The sequence below is a fragment of the Chaetodon trifascialis genome, chromosome 8 (genome assembly GCF_039877785.1).
Source record: "Chaetodon trifascialis isolate fChaTrf1 chromosome 8, fChaTrf1.hap1, whole genome shotgun sequence".
Classification (NCBI taxonomy): domain Eukaryota; kingdom Metazoa; phylum Chordata; class Actinopteri; order Chaetodontiformes; family Chaetodontidae; genus Chaetodon; species Chaetodon trifascialis.
Window position 1 is genome coordinate 19101371 of NC_092063.1, and position 18881 is coordinate 19120251.

General features: G+C 41.4%; 2 protein-coding genes across 2 annotated transcripts in view; both read right to left on the bottom strand.

Moving 5' to 3' along the window:
* mgll (monoglyceride lipase) overlaps positions 1-692 on the bottom strand; it is a 38442-nt gene extending 37750 nt beyond the window's left edge. The window contains exon 1 of the mRNA XM_070967914.1: positions 488-692. The gene's annotated coding sequence lies outside the window, so the exon portion shown is untranslated. The remainder of the gene's footprint in view (positions 1-487) is intronic.
* A 2139-nt stretch (positions 693-2831) lies between these two features.
* LOC139335793 (solute carrier family 26 member 6-like) lies at positions 2832-18584 on the bottom strand. Its single transcript, XM_070969593.1, has 19 exons — positions 18457-18584; positions 17662-17801; positions 17324-17434; positions 15345-15520; positions 14580-14744; positions 13946-14098; positions 13721-13803; positions 13470-13617; positions 13268-13381; positions 12081-12158; positions 11751-11846; positions 11533-11639; positions 11250-11319; positions 10325-10417; positions 7624-7746; positions 7149-7286; positions 6535-6589; positions 5401-5528; positions 2832-2951 (listed from the first exon to the last, which is right to left on the bottom strand). Exons 1-19 carry the CDS (start codon positions 18582-18584, stop codon positions 2928-2930), a joined length of 2130 nt encoding a protein of 709 aa, XP_070825694.1. The 3' UTR covers positions 2832-2927.
* Positions 18585-18881: the final 297 nt, after the last annotated feature.

The following is an 18881-nucleotide window of genomic DNA, read 5'->3' on the forward strand; positions in this document are numbered from 1 at the left end:
ACTGGCCCACTGACATGCGTGCGCAAAACCTCCCTTTTGTGTCCATCTGTGCTGCAACCAGCCCTTTCCACCTTGGTGCACATGGGCAAGACTCTAGCCTACAGGACTGGACAGGAGGATGAATACTGGCTGTATGCTTCCAGAGGAAGAGCAAGCCTTTGCAATGCAAGTGTCTCTAATTGAGCTGCCATTAGCGCCTCGTGAAGAATCGATCCATCTGGTTTGACTGCTGGTATCGATGTCGGCTGCCTGTAGTACTGGAAGACGCGCTAAAACATCCGTATTGAGGTCTGCGGGTTTTCATGTGGAAAAGATGAATGGAGGAAGCCAGAGAAGATGCCGAAAAACTACAAGTAACATTAGTCAAAACCACAAGATGAAGGAATACTACGGAGGGTCCAGAATGAGGTCAAAGCTGAGTCCCGCAGACGCTCTGCTGAGCCCCCATGCAGGATATCAGGAAAATAGTAGAATATATGAAACCAACCTGTGCTGGAGCGTCTGCAGCGAAGTTTCAGCTTCTCCTCGGACTCCCCAATCTCTCTCTCTCTCTCTCTCTCTCTCTCTCTCTCTCTCTCTCTCTCCTTCACTCTCTCTCTCTCTCTCTCTCTCTCTCTCTCTCTCTCTCTCTGTGTGTGTGTGTGTCTCTCTCTCTTTCTCTCCTTCACTCTCTCTCCGATGCTCCTCACTCGCCACCCGTCAAGAGAAGAATGCTGCCAGCGACGTTTAGGGAGAAACTAAATAAGTATTCACGCGCACACCCTCTCTCTCTCTCTCTCTCTCTCTCTCTCTCTCTCTCTCTCTCTCTCTCTCACCCCCCCCCCCCCCCCCCCCACACACACACACACACACCCCCACACACACATGTTTCACATTTTTTCCAAACCATGGCCACTGACATTATTCATATGCGGATCAGCCTCTCCTCCTCCTTATTAACTGTGAATCTTCCCCCGACACGAGAACTGTTCCTCCAAACTAAATGACAACATCTGCTTGGTTAAAGTAGCCATGTTGAAACAAAATGAGTCCAAAGATGCTAAAATGCACCGTAGAGCTGAGGGGAGCTGCAGAGGTGGTGTTAATTCTCCAGTTTGTCACTAACAGCAACCACTTTCACATCACACACAGTCATTTGACCCAATATGAATGCAAAAATATTCATTGGTACAGCTTTAAGATCTGTCCAGGGTCCAGAGCTCTGAACCGTTGCCTGCATCTTACTACTGATTGGGTGGTGCAAAATTGCAACCCTTACCAAACATAAAAGCTGACATGATGTCAGACTGAGCAATGAAATGAGAGGGAGCTCAGTCTGATTAGAAAAGATTGCATTCATGATTAAAGAGCAACCTAACAGCAGCTGAAAATCGTGTCTTTGCTGACCTCTAGTGGTTTAACTTCTCACCTCACTGCAGTGACGTAGACGTGTACTCCAGCATGTGGTCAGTACACAGTGACATCACCTTTGGGTGTAGTTACAGGTGGAACACTTTTAAAACTCTTGTCCCAAGAGGAATTTAGTATAAGGCGTAGCTGTTTTTCACATGGCCACCAGAGGTCTTTGTCAGGAAAACGTAACATAGTTGGATCTAGCAAACCGCATGCACTCATTCATTTGCTGAGTTCACTTGTGTCTATGAGTGAATCCGCAGAGAAAAGAGCCTCATTTTTGTGCCATGTAACGTAAAAGGCATTTTAATTAAAACCTTTACTGGAAATTTGTTGGATTTGTTTCATGACAACAAAATATGATTCATTGTGTTCCCATTCCAACACTGACTCATTATACCTGGTTTTAGTTAATGGAGGACTGTTGCTGCGGTTGCAAATCTTTGTGGTGGAAATGAATCTCTTTCCACTTGTCTAACTGCTCACAGACACGCTCACAACAATTGAGACATTGGCTTTTCTCTTCCAATGAAACAAAGATTGAGGTGAAAAATCCATCTTTGAGTCATGTTTTTGCTCTTCCATCCATGTGTTCTTGATGAAAACATGGTGGACTGCATCTGTAAATATGCAGTCTCTAAAGCGACTCAGGGTTAATACAGAAGAACAAAACGATTCGTGATGCATTGTGGGAGCTTCTGTGGTGCTTATAGGTCTACAATATCTGAGCTTAAACTACGAAAATGAACATCTGCAACATCTGACACGAGACCAGAAAATGTCTCAGACTCCTTACACAATATAAACAAATTCACCGAACGCATCCGCAGATAAACATGGTGTTGACTGGAGTTTGAGTGTGAGCCAGTGAGACAGGAAAAGAGAACACCCTGCATCCATATCTGACGCATCACTTTCATCAGTCCACATCTTTTCCGAGGTATGTGGAGATTTCCTGTTATTGCGTAACTAAATCAAAACGTCTTCCTTGAAAGATTAAAACAAAGAGAAGCATTTGACTCAGGAAAATAACATTTATTTTTCACACAAGTAACACTTTGCAGATTTTTAGATTTTCATAAATAAACCATCCATGCTTGTATTTATTTGTTTGCTAGTGATTAAAAGCTAATGTAATGACTCTATTTTATAATGTAGCATATAAAGTTGGTCAAAAAATACAGCATAGAATAACATCAATTTGTTTGTGTGTGTGTGTGTGTGTGTGTGTGTGTGGTTTTGTATACTCCTCCAGTCACTGTGTGACTTCATGTGTGTAGTCTGTTGTAATTTATTTACATTCTGTGGTTTTCGTCTTCATGTATTGTGTTTGTTACAATGTGTGTGTGTGTGTGTGTGTGTGTGTGTGTGTGTGTGTGTGTGTGTGTGTGTGTGTGATTGTTTGTGTGTCTGTGTTTGCGACAGACATAAGTTCCGGTTCTCTGAAGCTCGCTGGATAAAATCTTCATACAGACACCGTGTCTGGCGGCGTCTTGCGATTCTTCCTAATCTCCTCCTCTCGTTCCTCTCAGGACTCAGAAATATGTCGCTGTGCTCTCCTGTGAAAGAGCAGAACGGGAGAGATCAAAACAGAGAAGAAGAACCAGAGAGAGAGGAAGAGAGATTCCAAGTTGGGCAGTGAATGGCAAGAGAAGACTAGCAGCCTGATTTAGAAAACATGTGCCACATTTTTCTTTCTTCTCCAGTGGCATGCAAGTCTCAGTAGAGGTTAATGAGGAGGAACAGAAGAGGACTGTGAGTGATTTGGCTGGCTCAGCATGACACTATCTGAGAAATTATGTCAAACTTTTTAAAATATGATGTCTTCACTCTGCACCATGTGGATTCACTGCATTACACTTTGCATACTGTATGTCTGATGGGCCTCTGGGGTGAATGTAAGGCTCTACTTGTTTTCCGGTATGCTGAAATGCTCCTGTGACACCATCTCCCTTTCATTTACACCAATGAAGATGACTTTATCAAATGGAATTAAATAGATTATGTGAAATTTAGTGAAATGGAGATACATTATAGGCCAGACGGAAACCAACTTCTCGCTTCTCATACTGTCACTCTGGAAACCTCTCTCTCTCTCTCTCTCTCTCTCTCTCTCTCTCTCTCTCTCTCTATCACGTAAAACCATTTCCATGTGAAATATATTCATACAGTCTGGGCTGCGTATGTGAATGTGTATGCATGCATGTTTTCAATAATTTGCACATGCCTGCATGCATGTTACTATGTGTGTGCTCTTCTCTGCACATCACCTTGACCAACATGTGCCTCTTACCATCCCTTCTCTTACATCATCTGTATGTCTATATCCCTTTGTGTTTATGTGTGTGTGTGTGTGTGTGTGTGTGTGTGTGTGTGTGTGTGTGTGTGTGTGTGTGTGTGTGTGTGTGTGTGAGATCGCCCTCTCTCTTGGACCAGTGCCACATCTTTGTTCTTTGTTGATTTCTTGTATGGGAGCAGAAACATTAAGTCACAGCACAGAAGGGCACAGAAAGCATATTTGCTGAACGATATGCAAAGCACAGGTGTATACATGAGATCAGCACACATGCACGCACACACACAATGTCCATGAGTCAAGGTACAGAGCATTTCGCCTTCAGACAGAGACTGATGGTGTGTGTTGGGACGAGCAGTATTTCTGAGGCAATATATGTGAAATACAAAATGTTGTTTAGAAATGTGTTTCTGTGTAACTGTATATTAGAAAAAAAAACATGAAAAATACACCAAGATACTGTGTAATGGTAGAAAATAAAGAAAATACCAATCTCACCATCCCCCATCCATCTTTCTGTGTGAAATCCATTTGCAGTCTGTGTCAGTAGGGATCAATACACCAATCCAGAAACCACATTTTAATCATTATCCATTAAAACACTTGAATACATTATTCCCACACTGCAGGCTGCGAAGTGAACTCGTTTTCCCAGTCTCACCATGTTTTAGAAATGTTTGCTTTTTATCTTTATTTTTCAGCTTAATTCAGATATCAACTCAAATATTCATGTGTACCAAAGTCTGACTCCTCTCATCTAAATATGAGGAGGTCCACTGGGAGAGTGTCATACATGTAGACGCTGCTGATACATCCACAGTTTTAACTGTGCTCATTTTTAATGGCAGAAATTTGCTTTGTAACTTTGGTTACATTTACATCTCAGCAGGAGTCTCTTGAATTGAGAAAGGGGTGAGGGGGTTCAGGCAAATTCAATATGTAAAATTCTTTTTCATTTGCTGCATAGACAAAATTATGTGACTTTCCTGGAAGCCTGGTTGAATCATTGGCACAGTACAATGAGCGCCTGCTGAAAGGACTGACTGAAAACAAGTCAAAGGTTCACGACTGCCTACAAAACTTTAAGCTGCTCTAATCAGTAGCACATAAACAATAGACCAAATGACTATATATGGGTCAGTGACAGTAACACACCCGCAGAGAGTCATCAGCTGACTCTGCAGTTCCCCTCAGCTCTGTGGAGCTTTAAAGCGGCTCATTGTTTTGGTTCACTTTCACCTCATCAGTGTCATTTCTGGCCACAGCAGGCAGCTGTTTTCAGTGAACAAGCATTATCTGTCCAGCAGCAAACAACAGAGAGACACAGCTACTGACAAACTGCTGAACATGGTGGAGCATTTAGCAGCTATTTCCCTCTGGAGTGGGTTGAGAGACATGTGGAGTGTGTGTTCGCCTTCACTTCATTATAACTCTACATGAATGGTAATGTTGCTCCTTGTCCGCTTGATGTTTGCTAACATCTCCTCCATATGGACTTTGTAAGATGATAATATGTCAGCTGCTCTCAAGTGGTCAAAAAAAGGTGAATCTGCCTCTGGATAGCATGACCTACAGTATTTACTGCATACCAAACTCAGAAATGAAGTAAATAATGTAATCCTGTGAATCACTGAGGTCACCACTAAAAGTTGGATACTTTGGTATTTTGTGATACATGTTTGTTGCGTGTGAGTGCTCATGCAGTGCATCACCTGATCTTCGCTGTGCGTTCTGGGGGATTGACAGTGCAAAACGGCGTCATGGACGGTGTAGAAGAGACAGGACTTTGTCACTTTGTCATTAAAGAAACCTCCAGTCTGCAGGTTGTCCACAACACCAGCTAGAAAGAGAGAGAGAGAGTGAATAATGGATACACAGGCATGGTCGTGTATGAAAAGTTGTGGGAAGTCTAGCAGGAGACAAGAAGTGGAATGAGAAAGTAAGGAGCAGCAGAGAGAGATAAAGTGGAACATGTGAAGAAGCAGAAATAAAAAGGACCAAAAGGAAGTTAGAGACAGAGAGTGAGAGAGGGTGGCAGGGCCAGTCCATGTATTAGTTGAAACCTCATTATAATTCCTGGCTATATAAATATTCTTTGCAGTCCCTTTGCCAGCTCAAACACTCACAATAAACTATTCTCTCATTACAGACTATCAACCCAATACAGGCTAATTAGAGCTGCAGCTCCTCTGAATAAAAATGGATGACTCCTGGCGTTGTGGTTGTAAGATTTCTTTCCCTGGAGACCTACATTTTTTCCCACCCAGCACATCAGACCTACATTTGTGGGCTAGCGTGTAAAAATAAACACAGAGAGTAGAGGCTTTATTGCAGTAAAAACAGCAGATTTCTATATTGTTTTTTCTTTTTTTCCCATGCTTACTCTATTATGCTGAGACAACCTGGAATAGAGTTTTCTGGAAAACGTAGCAGACATTGACTGAATGGCTTCCTCCATAGAAACGTTACAATAACATCAGAAAACAGCTAAAACAACATTCGGTGCTGTTGTGTGTGGCTAAGTGGGTCTGGAACATGAATGTAAAAATACATCCATGTGTGTTTTTCAGTATGTGGGACAAAAAAATCCGGTGGGAATCTGGAACGTAAGATCAACTCAAATGGAATAAATGCTTATTTAAGAAAATCAACCCACAGACTGAAGAAAATACTTTTCCTTTGTGTCACTGATACGCACAGAAAGCAGATCTATAGTCATTCAAACAACTGCACACAGCAACATAGCTGCTATAGGGACGATCCCAAAGAGATGTTCTGATGAAAAATAAGAAGTTGTTGGACTAAAATGATATTTCATTATTTTCTAGTGATGTAAAGGGACTTACTTTGGCAGCCAGCGAGAACCACCTCTACGCCAATTTCCCCATAGTCTCTCCGGATCTGAGCCAGACACAGAAGTACAGAGCAAATGTCAGACTGGGGATCATTTCATTAGTCTGATAATTCACTTTGCGGTAATTGAATGTCTGAGGGGCTAAATGAAAGGTGAAGGGAAGGATGACTGCAAGAAAAATTCAAGTTGTAGGAAGACATGGGAAAGGCAGAGTTACAATTTACACAGCACAGATAAAGGGATGAGAATCAGTGACCCTGTATTTGCCTTATTCTCCATTATTTCTTATTCTAATTTTGGGAGGAATTGCATTATTAGCTATCAGCTGTCAGCCTGTTTGTTCATTAAAGGTAGTGTGTGGATCCATTTTAGATGACAAGAATGTAGAAATTCTTTCTAGTAATCTGTTCATTTTGTCGAAATATTAGATACACAAATACAGATTTGTACACTGAGAACTTATCAAATTCACATACAAATGCACATATAAAAAAAGTTTAATTCTTATAATGTACAAGTTGTGTAAACCTTAAGTATTCCCTTCGCTCTCTTTGTGTGTGTGTGTGTGTGTGTGTGTGTGTGGACATGTGACTGCCATACTCATACCCTGCTCAGCGTCTTGATGCCCACGGTATCCAGGAAGTTGACAGGGCTGAGGTCAAGGATGATGGCTCTGGGGAGTGAGGGGTCGGGCCCAGCGTCCATCTCAATGGTGGCAATGTCCTTCTGCTCCTCTGGCTCCCTCTCCTGTGCAGGAGGAGACATGACATGGACCAAAGTGACTCATGGGAGATTATTCCAAGCAAAATGTTTTGCTTCAGATGATGAATCAAGATCAAAAAGATTGCAGGAGCAGGAATTCAAATGACCATAAAGGTTGCGGGTCAGGGATGCTTGAACACATTTTTGTTTCTTTCTTTTTAAACTGACAAAAACATATTTGTCTAAGAGGACATTTGCACCTGGAATGCATCAAGATCGCAGCCGAGCTCAGCTTCAGTTAGTTGGAGAAAAATGAAAAACATTGTAATATAGAAGAAAACAACATCCCTTTGTACAGTGAATATCTGGCAATCCTCACCATGTCCACTGCATTCTTCTTGGCAGCTTTCTTGGCTTTCTTGGCGAGTTTCTTCTCATGCCTCTTCCTTTTGGCCTCTAGTTTCTTCTTTCTTGATAGGAGCTTGGTAATGTTAAATCCAGACTAAGAGAAACAGCAAAAGAAAATCGTACATTGTGTTCAAGCGACACCACTGTACCCCACATCTTTATTCTTCTTCTTCTTCTGCTGCTGCAATAAGCTTATTATTCTCACCAACAAACCTTATTGAAGCTTTTTAAATCAATGTAAACTATACTCTACTTCCAAGTTGTTGATGTTCTTGAGTTTGCATAAAAGATAATGATAGAAAAGATTTAAGGTAAGAGGAAAACCTGTGAATGTCACACAAACCACTATTGTGGTTTTGTTTAGGGGAAATTAGTAACCATTAACAGCTGTCACTTACAATACCTATCAATTACAGGTTATTGTAGTGGTTAGTATTGCCAGGTCAAGCTTATTAGCAGCCAGAAGAACTCAAAGGTTTATCTCAGCCAGCGTAACGAGTTCAGGCAGTCTAACCAGACGGGGTGAGGCATCTGTGGCAGGGAGCAGCCTGAAGGGAGGAAACCACACCTCCACAGAGCATAGCCTCAAAGCAGCCTAGTTTTTGCCTGAGGGTTATTGTATAAAGTAAACGTGACAACTAAAGAACACAAGTTAACAGGACTCAGTTTTCTCGAAGGAAGAGACACAATTTGTTTGTAGGCTCACCTTTTTCTATTTAAATGCTAATTTCTATTTCTCACAAACTGTAATCCTAATTCATGCCAAAGAATAAATGTTGGCATTTATTCATTTTTTACAATGTTGCTATAGGCAAGGACATGGCTTATTCTATGTATTTTTAGTTTCAAAGGGTAGAATTGTTGAGAGCAGGTAACCCATGCTGTGCCTGTCCACAGAAATGTACTAACAAAAGTACTGTACTGTGTGGAACAGGCCAAATGTCAGTCAAATGGACTAAAGGGTAGAATCACATTTTTCCAAGTCTGTCTTAAAACAATATTAAGGTGCACATATGAGCACTGGAACCTCGCTGTAGTCATTTGTCCTGAGCATGTCAGCAAGAAAAAGCTGTTTCACTACATGTGCGGACAAATGACTAATTTAAGACTGATTTGGAAAAGTGAACCCCTCCATTATGAAAAGGGGGGAAAAATTCATACTGGGATCTGTGAGGACATCAGTCAGCTAATATTCACAATTTGTACTCAGCTGTCACACTGAGACAGTAGACACACTACGCTAGCACTATCCAAAAGGGTGATTTGCAAACCAATCCATACACAATACATAAGGACTAAGCAGGGAATGGATATGCTGAGAATTGTCATGGTCATCAGTCACCGACAGCCAATCAGATTTTCATTGTTTTTATGATATTTTTTCCACAAATAAAATGTCTGCCTGGCAATTGCAAAGTGGATCGCAATTTGATTACAACCATTCAAGACTTCTCAAAAACAAAACTGATAGCAATCTCAAAAACACTGCTTTGCTGTAGGAGAGTTTAACTTAGCAAGACACTGTATGCTACTACAGTGGCTGAGAGGAAAGATAATTCATGCAGAAGCAATATATGATTTGCCTCTAAAAACTTTCTTTGATGCATGACGTCACCAGCTGTCACAGCATTAGCATCTCCTTACACGAGTGCAGCCCGTCAGCTTAGTCGCTGCCAAGTGAGAATGACACAAAGTGATCCCAAATGTCTCTAGCACCCCTTCACTATTTCCTGGAAAAGCCCCCCCAAAATTTGAGTTTGAGTCTGCATGCCACAGTGACCGTGGAAACACTTCTCATCCAGCCCCAGATATTACTAGAATACATCTGGTGGCAATTCCTCACCTCGTAAACAAACGTGCAGCCTCAGCCAGTCAACAAGAGCTCTATGAAAACTTGTTTGTGCACCGAAGATGAGACAGAAAGAAGCGACCCGGCGGCTTTGACATGCTGACATTTGAATGAATGAGATTCTCCATTATCTCCCTCCCTCTTTCAATCTCTGCTCCTCACCCTCCCTACATCTTTTGTCATCTTTTTTCTGCCTTCCGCAATCCGTCTTCCTGTTTGCCACACAGACGTGACAGAGGAGGAGGAGGAGGAAGAAAGGGGGGGAGGAAGGAGAAGGAAGGGTGTGTTTAAAGGTTTATAGAAGAAAGGAGGGGAGAAAATGGGAGGATGACATTTTGAACAATGTCTGTCACGACGTTGATGTGTGAATTGGTGAAATGCCGGGTCAGTTATTAGTGTGTCAGAAATGATGTTTGGGAGAGAGGAGTTAATTGCATGGAAGTTGTGATGAGGGGAATTGTTGCTGGTGTTGTTTTTTTTCCTTTTCTCAGTGTGTGTGTGTGTGTGTGTGTGTGTGTGTGTGTGTGTGGCTGTGATGTGTTTATCTGTATGTTCATATAAATCTGGGCTCGTTTGTCCATCATGCTATGTTTGTGTCTCTGATACTGCTTTTTGGGGGGGTGTCCACATCAATCTGTTCCTATCATTCTATCATTAACATTCCTGTGTGTGTGTCTTTGTGTTGTGGTGCGTTCATCTCTGTGAGGACGAATTTTACTTCTAGACCTTGAGCTTTAGGACATATAGTATTTTGGAAATGCATTTTGCCAGGTTCTAAAGGTATGTTAAGGGTGTGTGTGTGTGTGTGTGTGTTTGTCCTCACCTTCTTTCCAAGAGCATCTTGGTACATCTCAGCGTTGGCAAAGTAGAGGGTTGCAGAGGAACGGAAGATCAAAATCCCTGGCACTGGCCTCACCTAAAATCAGTTTGCCACTTCATTAAACTGTCAAATAAATCACCTCAGTCATTTCCAATACTTTAATGAATGTCAAAACAGTTTGTATAACGGACAACTGGGCAAACAGATGCTCATGACAGCTACAATGTCAACTCAGCGGAGGAAAGTAACAGGAAACAAATACAGCATAATGTGGTGTTCGTTCATGGTTGGAGGTACATAGGAATTTAAGGCGGAGATGCTTTCTAATTGAGTAGTTTTGTTGCCTAAATATAACCGTCTACAGCTCTGTGACCATAAAGGTGAAATGGTGCTGGGTAGGAGCCAAGAGTTACTTTACAAGGATTACACCACGATTATTTTTGAAATATAAATCAGTGACAAATTAATTCTCTCTGTTGTATTGCCTTTTTAATTATTTAGTGATGTATTGTGTTCATTAATTCCTCATTTAAAGGTCTCATTATCACAAGCTTAACCTATTATTGACTACACATGATATTCAACATACAATAATAATAATAATAATAATAATAATAATAATAAAAAACTGATTTCTGCCTTCAAAAACAAATATCTTTTGGAATGTTCCTTATTAACCCTTATGATTAACACCACAGTTTGCTATGTAATGTAATGTGATGTCATGGATTATCAGATCACATCTTTGAGGCTGGACTATGGGACTAGCTAAGGTTAAAGTTTAAAATAAAAATAAAAGAAGCTGAATAACATTTGACATTGTGTGGATATGAACTGTGAGGTTGAGGGCTGGTTGGGAATTATTCTGTTCATCTCTGTGCTCCTCCTCGTTCCTGCTGTCAGGCTATTTAAATATATTGTACCATACCTGCTTGTAGTCCTCCATTGGCCTGTAAATGTCAGTGTCTGGGATCTGCCCTAATAGGGAGTATTTAGGTCTGGAACACACACAAAACAAATAAGGGTATTAACAACTTGCAATACTTTGTGTTTAGGTGTGGTCTGAAGGAAAAGGATTGAGTTGACTGTAGGGTGTGGTGACTGATATGATTAGCAGCTCAATGCTGACTTTACACACTCTAACACTAAACATGTCTGTGTTTATTCATGTCTAATTGTGGTTGTGTGGGCCCCAAGCAATGCATTCCTACAGCTGTGTCCTGAAGATGACAGTGAGCATGGCGAAACCGATGGAAGCAGCCAGTCCCAGATCAGGGTTTAACAGCAAGGTAAGGATGAAGGTGGCCACCCAGACCAGCTGGAGATGGAGAGACAAAGACAGCGTTGACAAACAAGCCAGCTGTTAACTGTAGAAATCATTACACATGGAAAGCTAACATAACTTATTTCCTATTTTTAGAAAACTCACCATGTCCACTTTGTTGGTCCTCCACAGTGCAGGGATGTCCAGGAATTGCTTCATCATGCCGTGGAGGTTGACAAAGATGATGGCAGCCAGCACTGCCTGCAGAGTGAGTTAAATATAATACAGTTTAGATGGAGAGCTCTAGTTTCAAGCCCCATATCATAACTCTGCTTTACAGTCTCTAAAAGTGTGCTTATGACTTTAAGTTATTTCAATGTCACTCATTAATTGATGCTGTTATGTGATATTTTAACAATGTGTTTTTTAAAGTTAAACACACACACACACACACACACACACACACACACACACACACACACACACACACAGTACCTTCGGCAAATCTTCAAACAGAGTTCCAATCCAGAGTGTGATGAAAAGGATAACTATTGCTGATAGAGCTCCAGCAACCTGCAGGGAAGAGAGAGGGAAGCCACGATGAATGGAAATCAAGAGGGCGAGATCAGAGGAAGGGAGTTCAAGAAAATCTAGAGAAAAGACGGATGATGTAGTGGTTATCAGAGTGAATGGGTACATGATTATGAGAGGAGACAAGGCATTATCAGATCTCTTCAAGCCTCTCCTCTCTGTAATGGGCCTTAGCTGATTAATGGTGCTGTCATACTAAATCGGTTTAGTCTTTCAGTAAATCTGTGTTTGTGTAGGTGTAGGATGGGAGTGAAAATCAATGACCCAAGTGTTTTTTCATGATGCCACTTATCAGAGTAACCTTAATTTTCATCCTGATTAACCTTTAAGATCCCCCAGGTTTGTAGCTACGGGCAGAGTGAAGTGTTGAGATGAAATTACTGAAAAAAGGCAACCACGAACACCAATTTAAATGTTTAAATGTTTAAAAATGTTGACAAATGTGCTTTTTAGTTGAGTGGAATAAATGATGCAAAAAATACCATGCAAACCAAATCAAGATAATTATCCCAGCTGAAGAAATGTAACTTTAAAGTGGAGCAGGATGTCAATTAAAAAAAAAAAAAAGCGTCACAGATTTTGCTTGTGATTTTTGTAATGTGTGAGAGGAAATCAATCAATCAATCAATCAATCAATCAATCAATCAATCAATCAATCAATCAATCAATCAATCAATCAATCAATCAATATTCATACAGTAGACATTTTAAGGTCTAAGTTGAGGAACTGAAATTCATGTATAGCTTTGTAGGAAGTGGTGTGTTTTTTATATTTTGCATTCATCTTTATTTAATTTTTTTGTTAGTTCTGTGGTGATTTATGTAACATTCTACTTATGGTGTCATTTTGGCCAAGGTTCTCCCCCCAAAAAGATTTTGATCTCCAGTGATCATCATCCTGCTTAAACGGTAAGTTAAATTCAACCATGGCTAGGAAATGCAGGCTAGTAGTCTATGCACACACAAGTCCACCCATGGCCTTTACCCTAGCATAATGAATCCCAACTGACCCTCTGCCAGCCACTATAAGAGCACCCCCACTATCCATTGCTCAGGAGCACTTCAGTAGAAAAATGCCCATTTGCACCCACCTGAGTCTTCCCTCCTGTGCTTTCCTGAACCATGGTGCGAGACATGGAGCAACTGATGGTAAAACACTGGAAAATTCCTCCAAAAGAGTTACTCAGACCAAGGGCAATTAGTTCCTAAACCAGGAAAAATGTCACTATTAATATACAAGATGTCAACCTTCAAAGACCAGTTCATCCTTGATTCCTTTTGTCAAATCCCTACCTGGTTGCTGTCCACATTGTATCCATATTTTAGGGCAAAGATTCGTCCCAGTGAGATGGCGATGCCATATCCAACCACAGACAGAGCGAAGGCATCCCCTATCACCTCACCTAACAGAGAGACATCTGGAAAAACAGGCGGCTGGAGGCTGGTAGACATGGACAGAGCAGAAAACATTGCCTATTACAAATGCTTCTCTTTTCATATGTCAGCTCACATTCCTGTACGTGTTTGCTGTGTGCGTTTCTCACCCAGAGGGAATCAGTCCCACCACGTCCACTTCATACTTTGCGTTCAGGTCAACTTGCCAGGAGATGACTGTTGCAATAATAATCTGGAGAAACAGATAACAGGAGATGTGTTTGTGGACCTAAATGTTGTAGCAGGTGCATGTGTGTGTTTATCTTTGTAAGGAACTAAGGGTCATAGATGCAAAGAGTATAAATGTATGTATGTATGTATTTCTGTGTACTCACACCAATCAGCTCCACAGGTATAGGAACAGGTAGCTTTTTACTCAAGCATGCATTGAGCTCCTTAGCGAGGATGAGACCAACTATGGCGACGATACTGACCACAAGAGTACCAATGTTTGTCTGTGGAATGGCATAACACACCTCCAACACAGTCTGTAAAGAGAAAAAAATCATATATGAGGAAGCAGGAGAGAAATAAGGAGGAGAAATATACACCATGTATACAAGAAAATACGATGCCTGTACAATACAATCCCCGTCATCACTGAGAAGACTGTCAGTCCTACAGGCTTGGAATCATAAAGCAGGAGCAAATGTCTCAACTGCAGCATCATTTGTGTTGTTACGTTAAAAAAGATAAAAGCATGTGTACACGAGGTTCAACAAGAGTGACTGATAAGGCAGACTGGAAGAAGTGTTAAAGCCCACAAAAGAGACTATTTAGTTTTCTAGCAAAAGATGCTCGATGAAGTTTTAGTGCTATCAGTTGACATTCTCTCACTTATAAAAAAAAATCACTCAGGACTATTTTACCAATCCAAAATCCAAAAACACTTCGGGGACAATACGTGGTTTCAAAACAATATGTAGGGTCGTGCTGGCATGAATGACTCTGGTTGTGTTTTTTTCTTACATATATCAAAGAGAGGGGTCCGCTGCGCCTCTTGACGTTGATGCCAAAGGTGTATTTGAGCTGGGACACAATGACGTGGATGGCAGCTCCTGTGGTGTAACCTCGAACCAGCGGCTCGGACAGGTAGGTCACAACGAAACCAAACTGGACTAGACCGAGCAGAATCTATATAACATAACAAGGAATGAAAAACATGCAGAGATTCACATTAACAAGGAGGGCGGACAAACAGGAGCCGTGCACTCATCACTTCAAAAGAATATCCAGTTTGACAACCAGAAAACTCACTAACTCCTGTGCATGAAATTATGGGATTGCAAACTGGTTTACTCATAGGTGGTGGCCTGAAAAACTTCTACACTGGAAATACATACATACAAGTACAGAGTACATTAGCCTGGACTGAGAAGGAGCTCAGAGTGCATATAGGTACATGTGGAATTAAAAGGTCAGAAAGAAAGTAGCTCCCCTTCAGCCTTTTAAAGAGATCAATGACTTATAGAAACTGATCCTATAAAGGCTAAAAGCTTTTGTCGACATGTACAGCAGTCTTCAAAGAGTGATGCAAACGTTGAGTATTTCTACAGAGCTTTACTTCATTAATGTTTTCCTTGCTCACACCAAATGCCTAAGGATGGTGATGGCAGCTTGTTTGTTCATCCAAACAAGATATCTGCACAACTGCTGACCAGATATTTATTTCCACACAAGAATATATTTAATATTTGACCTCTAGACCAGAGTATCCAGTTAGCTTTAATTTACCTGAAATAATCCAGAGAGGAAGGTGACAGCTGCAGCAATTCGGACCTTCTCTGCATTCCAGGCGGCATCATCAACTGTACTGGCGTTGTTCATTTCATCCCATATTGTAAATTTTGACTGTGGGGCTAATCGCTCTGTCACTCCTCCTATCATCACACTCATCACTGCATATGTTCCTGGAGAAGGGAGACATAAACACACACTTTTGCTGGCCATGTAAGAACACAATGGACATCTTGAGAGACAATTTTTCCTCATCTTCTTGCCAAGACTGATGGGGTCCTATGTGAATACATTGTCCTCTGCCAAAGTGACAACATTTGTAATCGTATTGATTAATTTTATTTTCTTTCTCTGCCCTTCACACTGGTAGGTAATGTTACGTATTTCTGCCTACAAATCAGAAATCCATCCATCCATCCATTATCTATACCGCCTATCCCTTTCGGGGTTGCGGGGGGCTGGAGCCTATCCCAGCTACAATGGGCGAGAGGCGGGGTACACCCTGAACCGGTCGCCAGCCGATTGCCACATGCAAGGACAAACAACCATTCACACTCACACTCACACCTACGGACAATTAACCTAATGAGCATGTTTTTGGTCTGTGGGAGGAAGCCGGAGTGCCCGGAGAGAACCCACGCATGCACGGGAAGAACATGCAAACTTCACACAGAAAGGCCCCGCCTGACCCGGGGATCGAACCGGCAACCTTCTTGCTGTGAGGCACGCGCACTACCTGCTGTGCCACCGTGCAGCCCCAAATCAGAAATAAGCTGAAAAAAAAAAGCTGGGAAGTTGGATGAGATATTTCTGGTGGCACTGGCTTGACGATTAAAGGTCCCACTGTGTGAGACAAAATCTGGTTCTTTGACAAAAACACTGACGTTACAAGCCAAAGAAGTAAACTACAACTCCCAAAGTGCATTTTGACAAAGAAACAATCAATCACTGTGCTTACGGTTCCATCATGTCCACCACTAACAGCTTGTGGAAGCTCAAGATTATGGTGTTGAGAAACCTGAAAACACGCCTTAAACCAGTTCACGTTTAGATTCTGGATGCACTCAACCAGTATTGTCCACAAATTCAACAACAATAAATATGATTCTTAGGAACACAACCTCAGCTGTTGTCTTAGGAAGTGGAAATAATTAAAGGTCACATTATGCTCATTTTCAGGTTCATACTTTCATTTTGGGAGTCCACTAGAAAATGTTTCCATGCTTTAAAGTTAGTTGTCCATTTTGTCCAATCATTGGCCAGCTCTCACAGACCCACTTTATAATCAAAAAAAGACATGCAAATCTTGCTGTCGACAATGTAGGACCTTTAAAACTGGTGGCCAAAACATAAAGTTATAATCATTAAATGGGACGTTCCAGTATTTTAAATGGGAATAGAGAATTGGAAACCATGTCCAGAACCAGTGCCTCCTCCCACTTCTCATCTCTGTTAGATTCAAAATCTGATTAAAGTTTGTCAGCTTTTTTGCTCATGTTGACAAGGAGATGTCACACATGTCAAAACTGATCAGACTACACCCACACAGTCTTTACGGGGCGGATTAGCTGAGATGTTTTTGAGTGCTTGAACTAATGACTGAGGGTTTCTTTAACTAAATTCTAAGTCAGATCTAAAGAAGAATAATTCTAATCTTATTCACTCATGAATATTAAAAATCATAGAGAAATACTTAATTTTTTAGAGCAGGTTTTCAGGCATTTTCAGAAGTTTTAGAATGATTTTGGAAAGACTTCTCCTCAGTGATCAGTAGATGGGAATATAGCTTTGTGAAAGCCTTGAGCTTCAGCTAAAGACCATGTGTTTGCTTAGAACCTGAACATTGTAGAATGAGGAGGATGAAAATGGATGAAATGTTAGTAAGCCTGCTGCAGCACAGATGTACTAAGACAACCTAGCATTGCATTAATTCCCACTTGTCAAATGAACCAGTGCGCAAGTGTAAAAGTACAGACCGACTGAGATGTGCTTGGATGTGCCAAAGATGAAGTAGATGAGGACTGGGTAGAAGGAGGAGTAAAGGCCAAAGACTGGAGGAACAGATGCTAGCAAGGCATAAGCCATACCTGCAGGAATAGCAGAGGATACATGTTATTTCCTACAATACAGAAATGATTAGGAAACAGCTACAACAAAGAAGATACTGAGTAGTAGGATCATTTAAAGAAGCACTAAAGCGATGCACTATCTGCAAATTACCATGTAGAATAAAGAAACTCTAAAATCTCTCCCTTTATCTCTTCTACCTGTCCACCCCTCACTACATCTCTCTCTCTACACCCTCCATCCTCACCCTGTGGCAACTGCATGATCCCCACACTGATTCCAGAGATCAGGTCACCCAGGGCATTGTCTCTGAGGGAGTATCGAGGCAGCCACGATAAAACGGGAACACTGCTCAGCAGGCACCTCTTCAGCCTGGGACCAGAACACCTGAGTGTCACCAGACAGTGACAGAGAGAGAGACAGAAGAGACTCGTTAAATGTAAGACGACCTTGCTCAACAGTATTCCTACATTTGGAACGACATGTCTTGCTGCTGGACGTGCACTGACCATGTTCGTGTAGCTCTGATTTACTGACAATCTAAAAGTACTTTAACTTATTTGTCAGATGCCTACTGTAATGGCAATTTCAGTTCCTTGTACTTCATCTACTTGAGACACCCCACCTCCCATTTTCTCACCAGGATATCAGGTCCTTTTGTGCTTTAAATCTAAACTTTTTAACATCTACGTACAAAATCCTGCAGGATGTCTCCGGTGCAAACCACCCCCTAGGGAGCCGGCACCAATACCTACAGCAGACCAAAAGGTGCTAAAACACACCTTTGGGTAGGGGGCATTCCTCAGGTATAAATGTTTAGCTCTCCCCATGCTTAGGGTCTTTCTTCATTCTACCGCTCGTGTGATGATTGACCTTTTCTTTGCAAAGAAAATAAAAACCTTCTCGGCCATCAGAAGTCTCTTTTTCATTCTTCACCAGCAGCAGAGAATTTCCACATGTTCACATGTTCACAAGACAGAAAAGGCGAATATGTAGAGAGATTATTTGAGATGCACAGTGGATTAGATACGAGGAACTTTACCTCATTGACTTTTTGACCTTCTCACACAGAGAAGTTTTTGAGTCAGACTTCTCTGCCATCTCATCCACCGCTCCTTCATCCAGGATCTCCCTGTGAACGTTGTAGTCCACTCGCCTCCTCTCTGCCATGGCTAAAACTGTAACATAAACGAAAGAAATTAACTCATTTTCTGTCCAAATGCTGGGTTTGTTTTGGCAAAAAACTATTCTTTGCATTTTTCAATCAACTGCTAAAAATCTGTTATTATATGTTCAATACTGTTTCCATTTTGTTAAAAAAAAAAACAAAAACCTTTCACAGTTGTAAATAAGACAATTCCTGAAGCATCCTGTTAGTTCAAGCTCTGGCCAGACTGAGCTTTTGGTCTCATCATGGGAGTTTGAAACTCAGGATAATAATTACCTTGCGTGTCCCAGCTGTAGCAG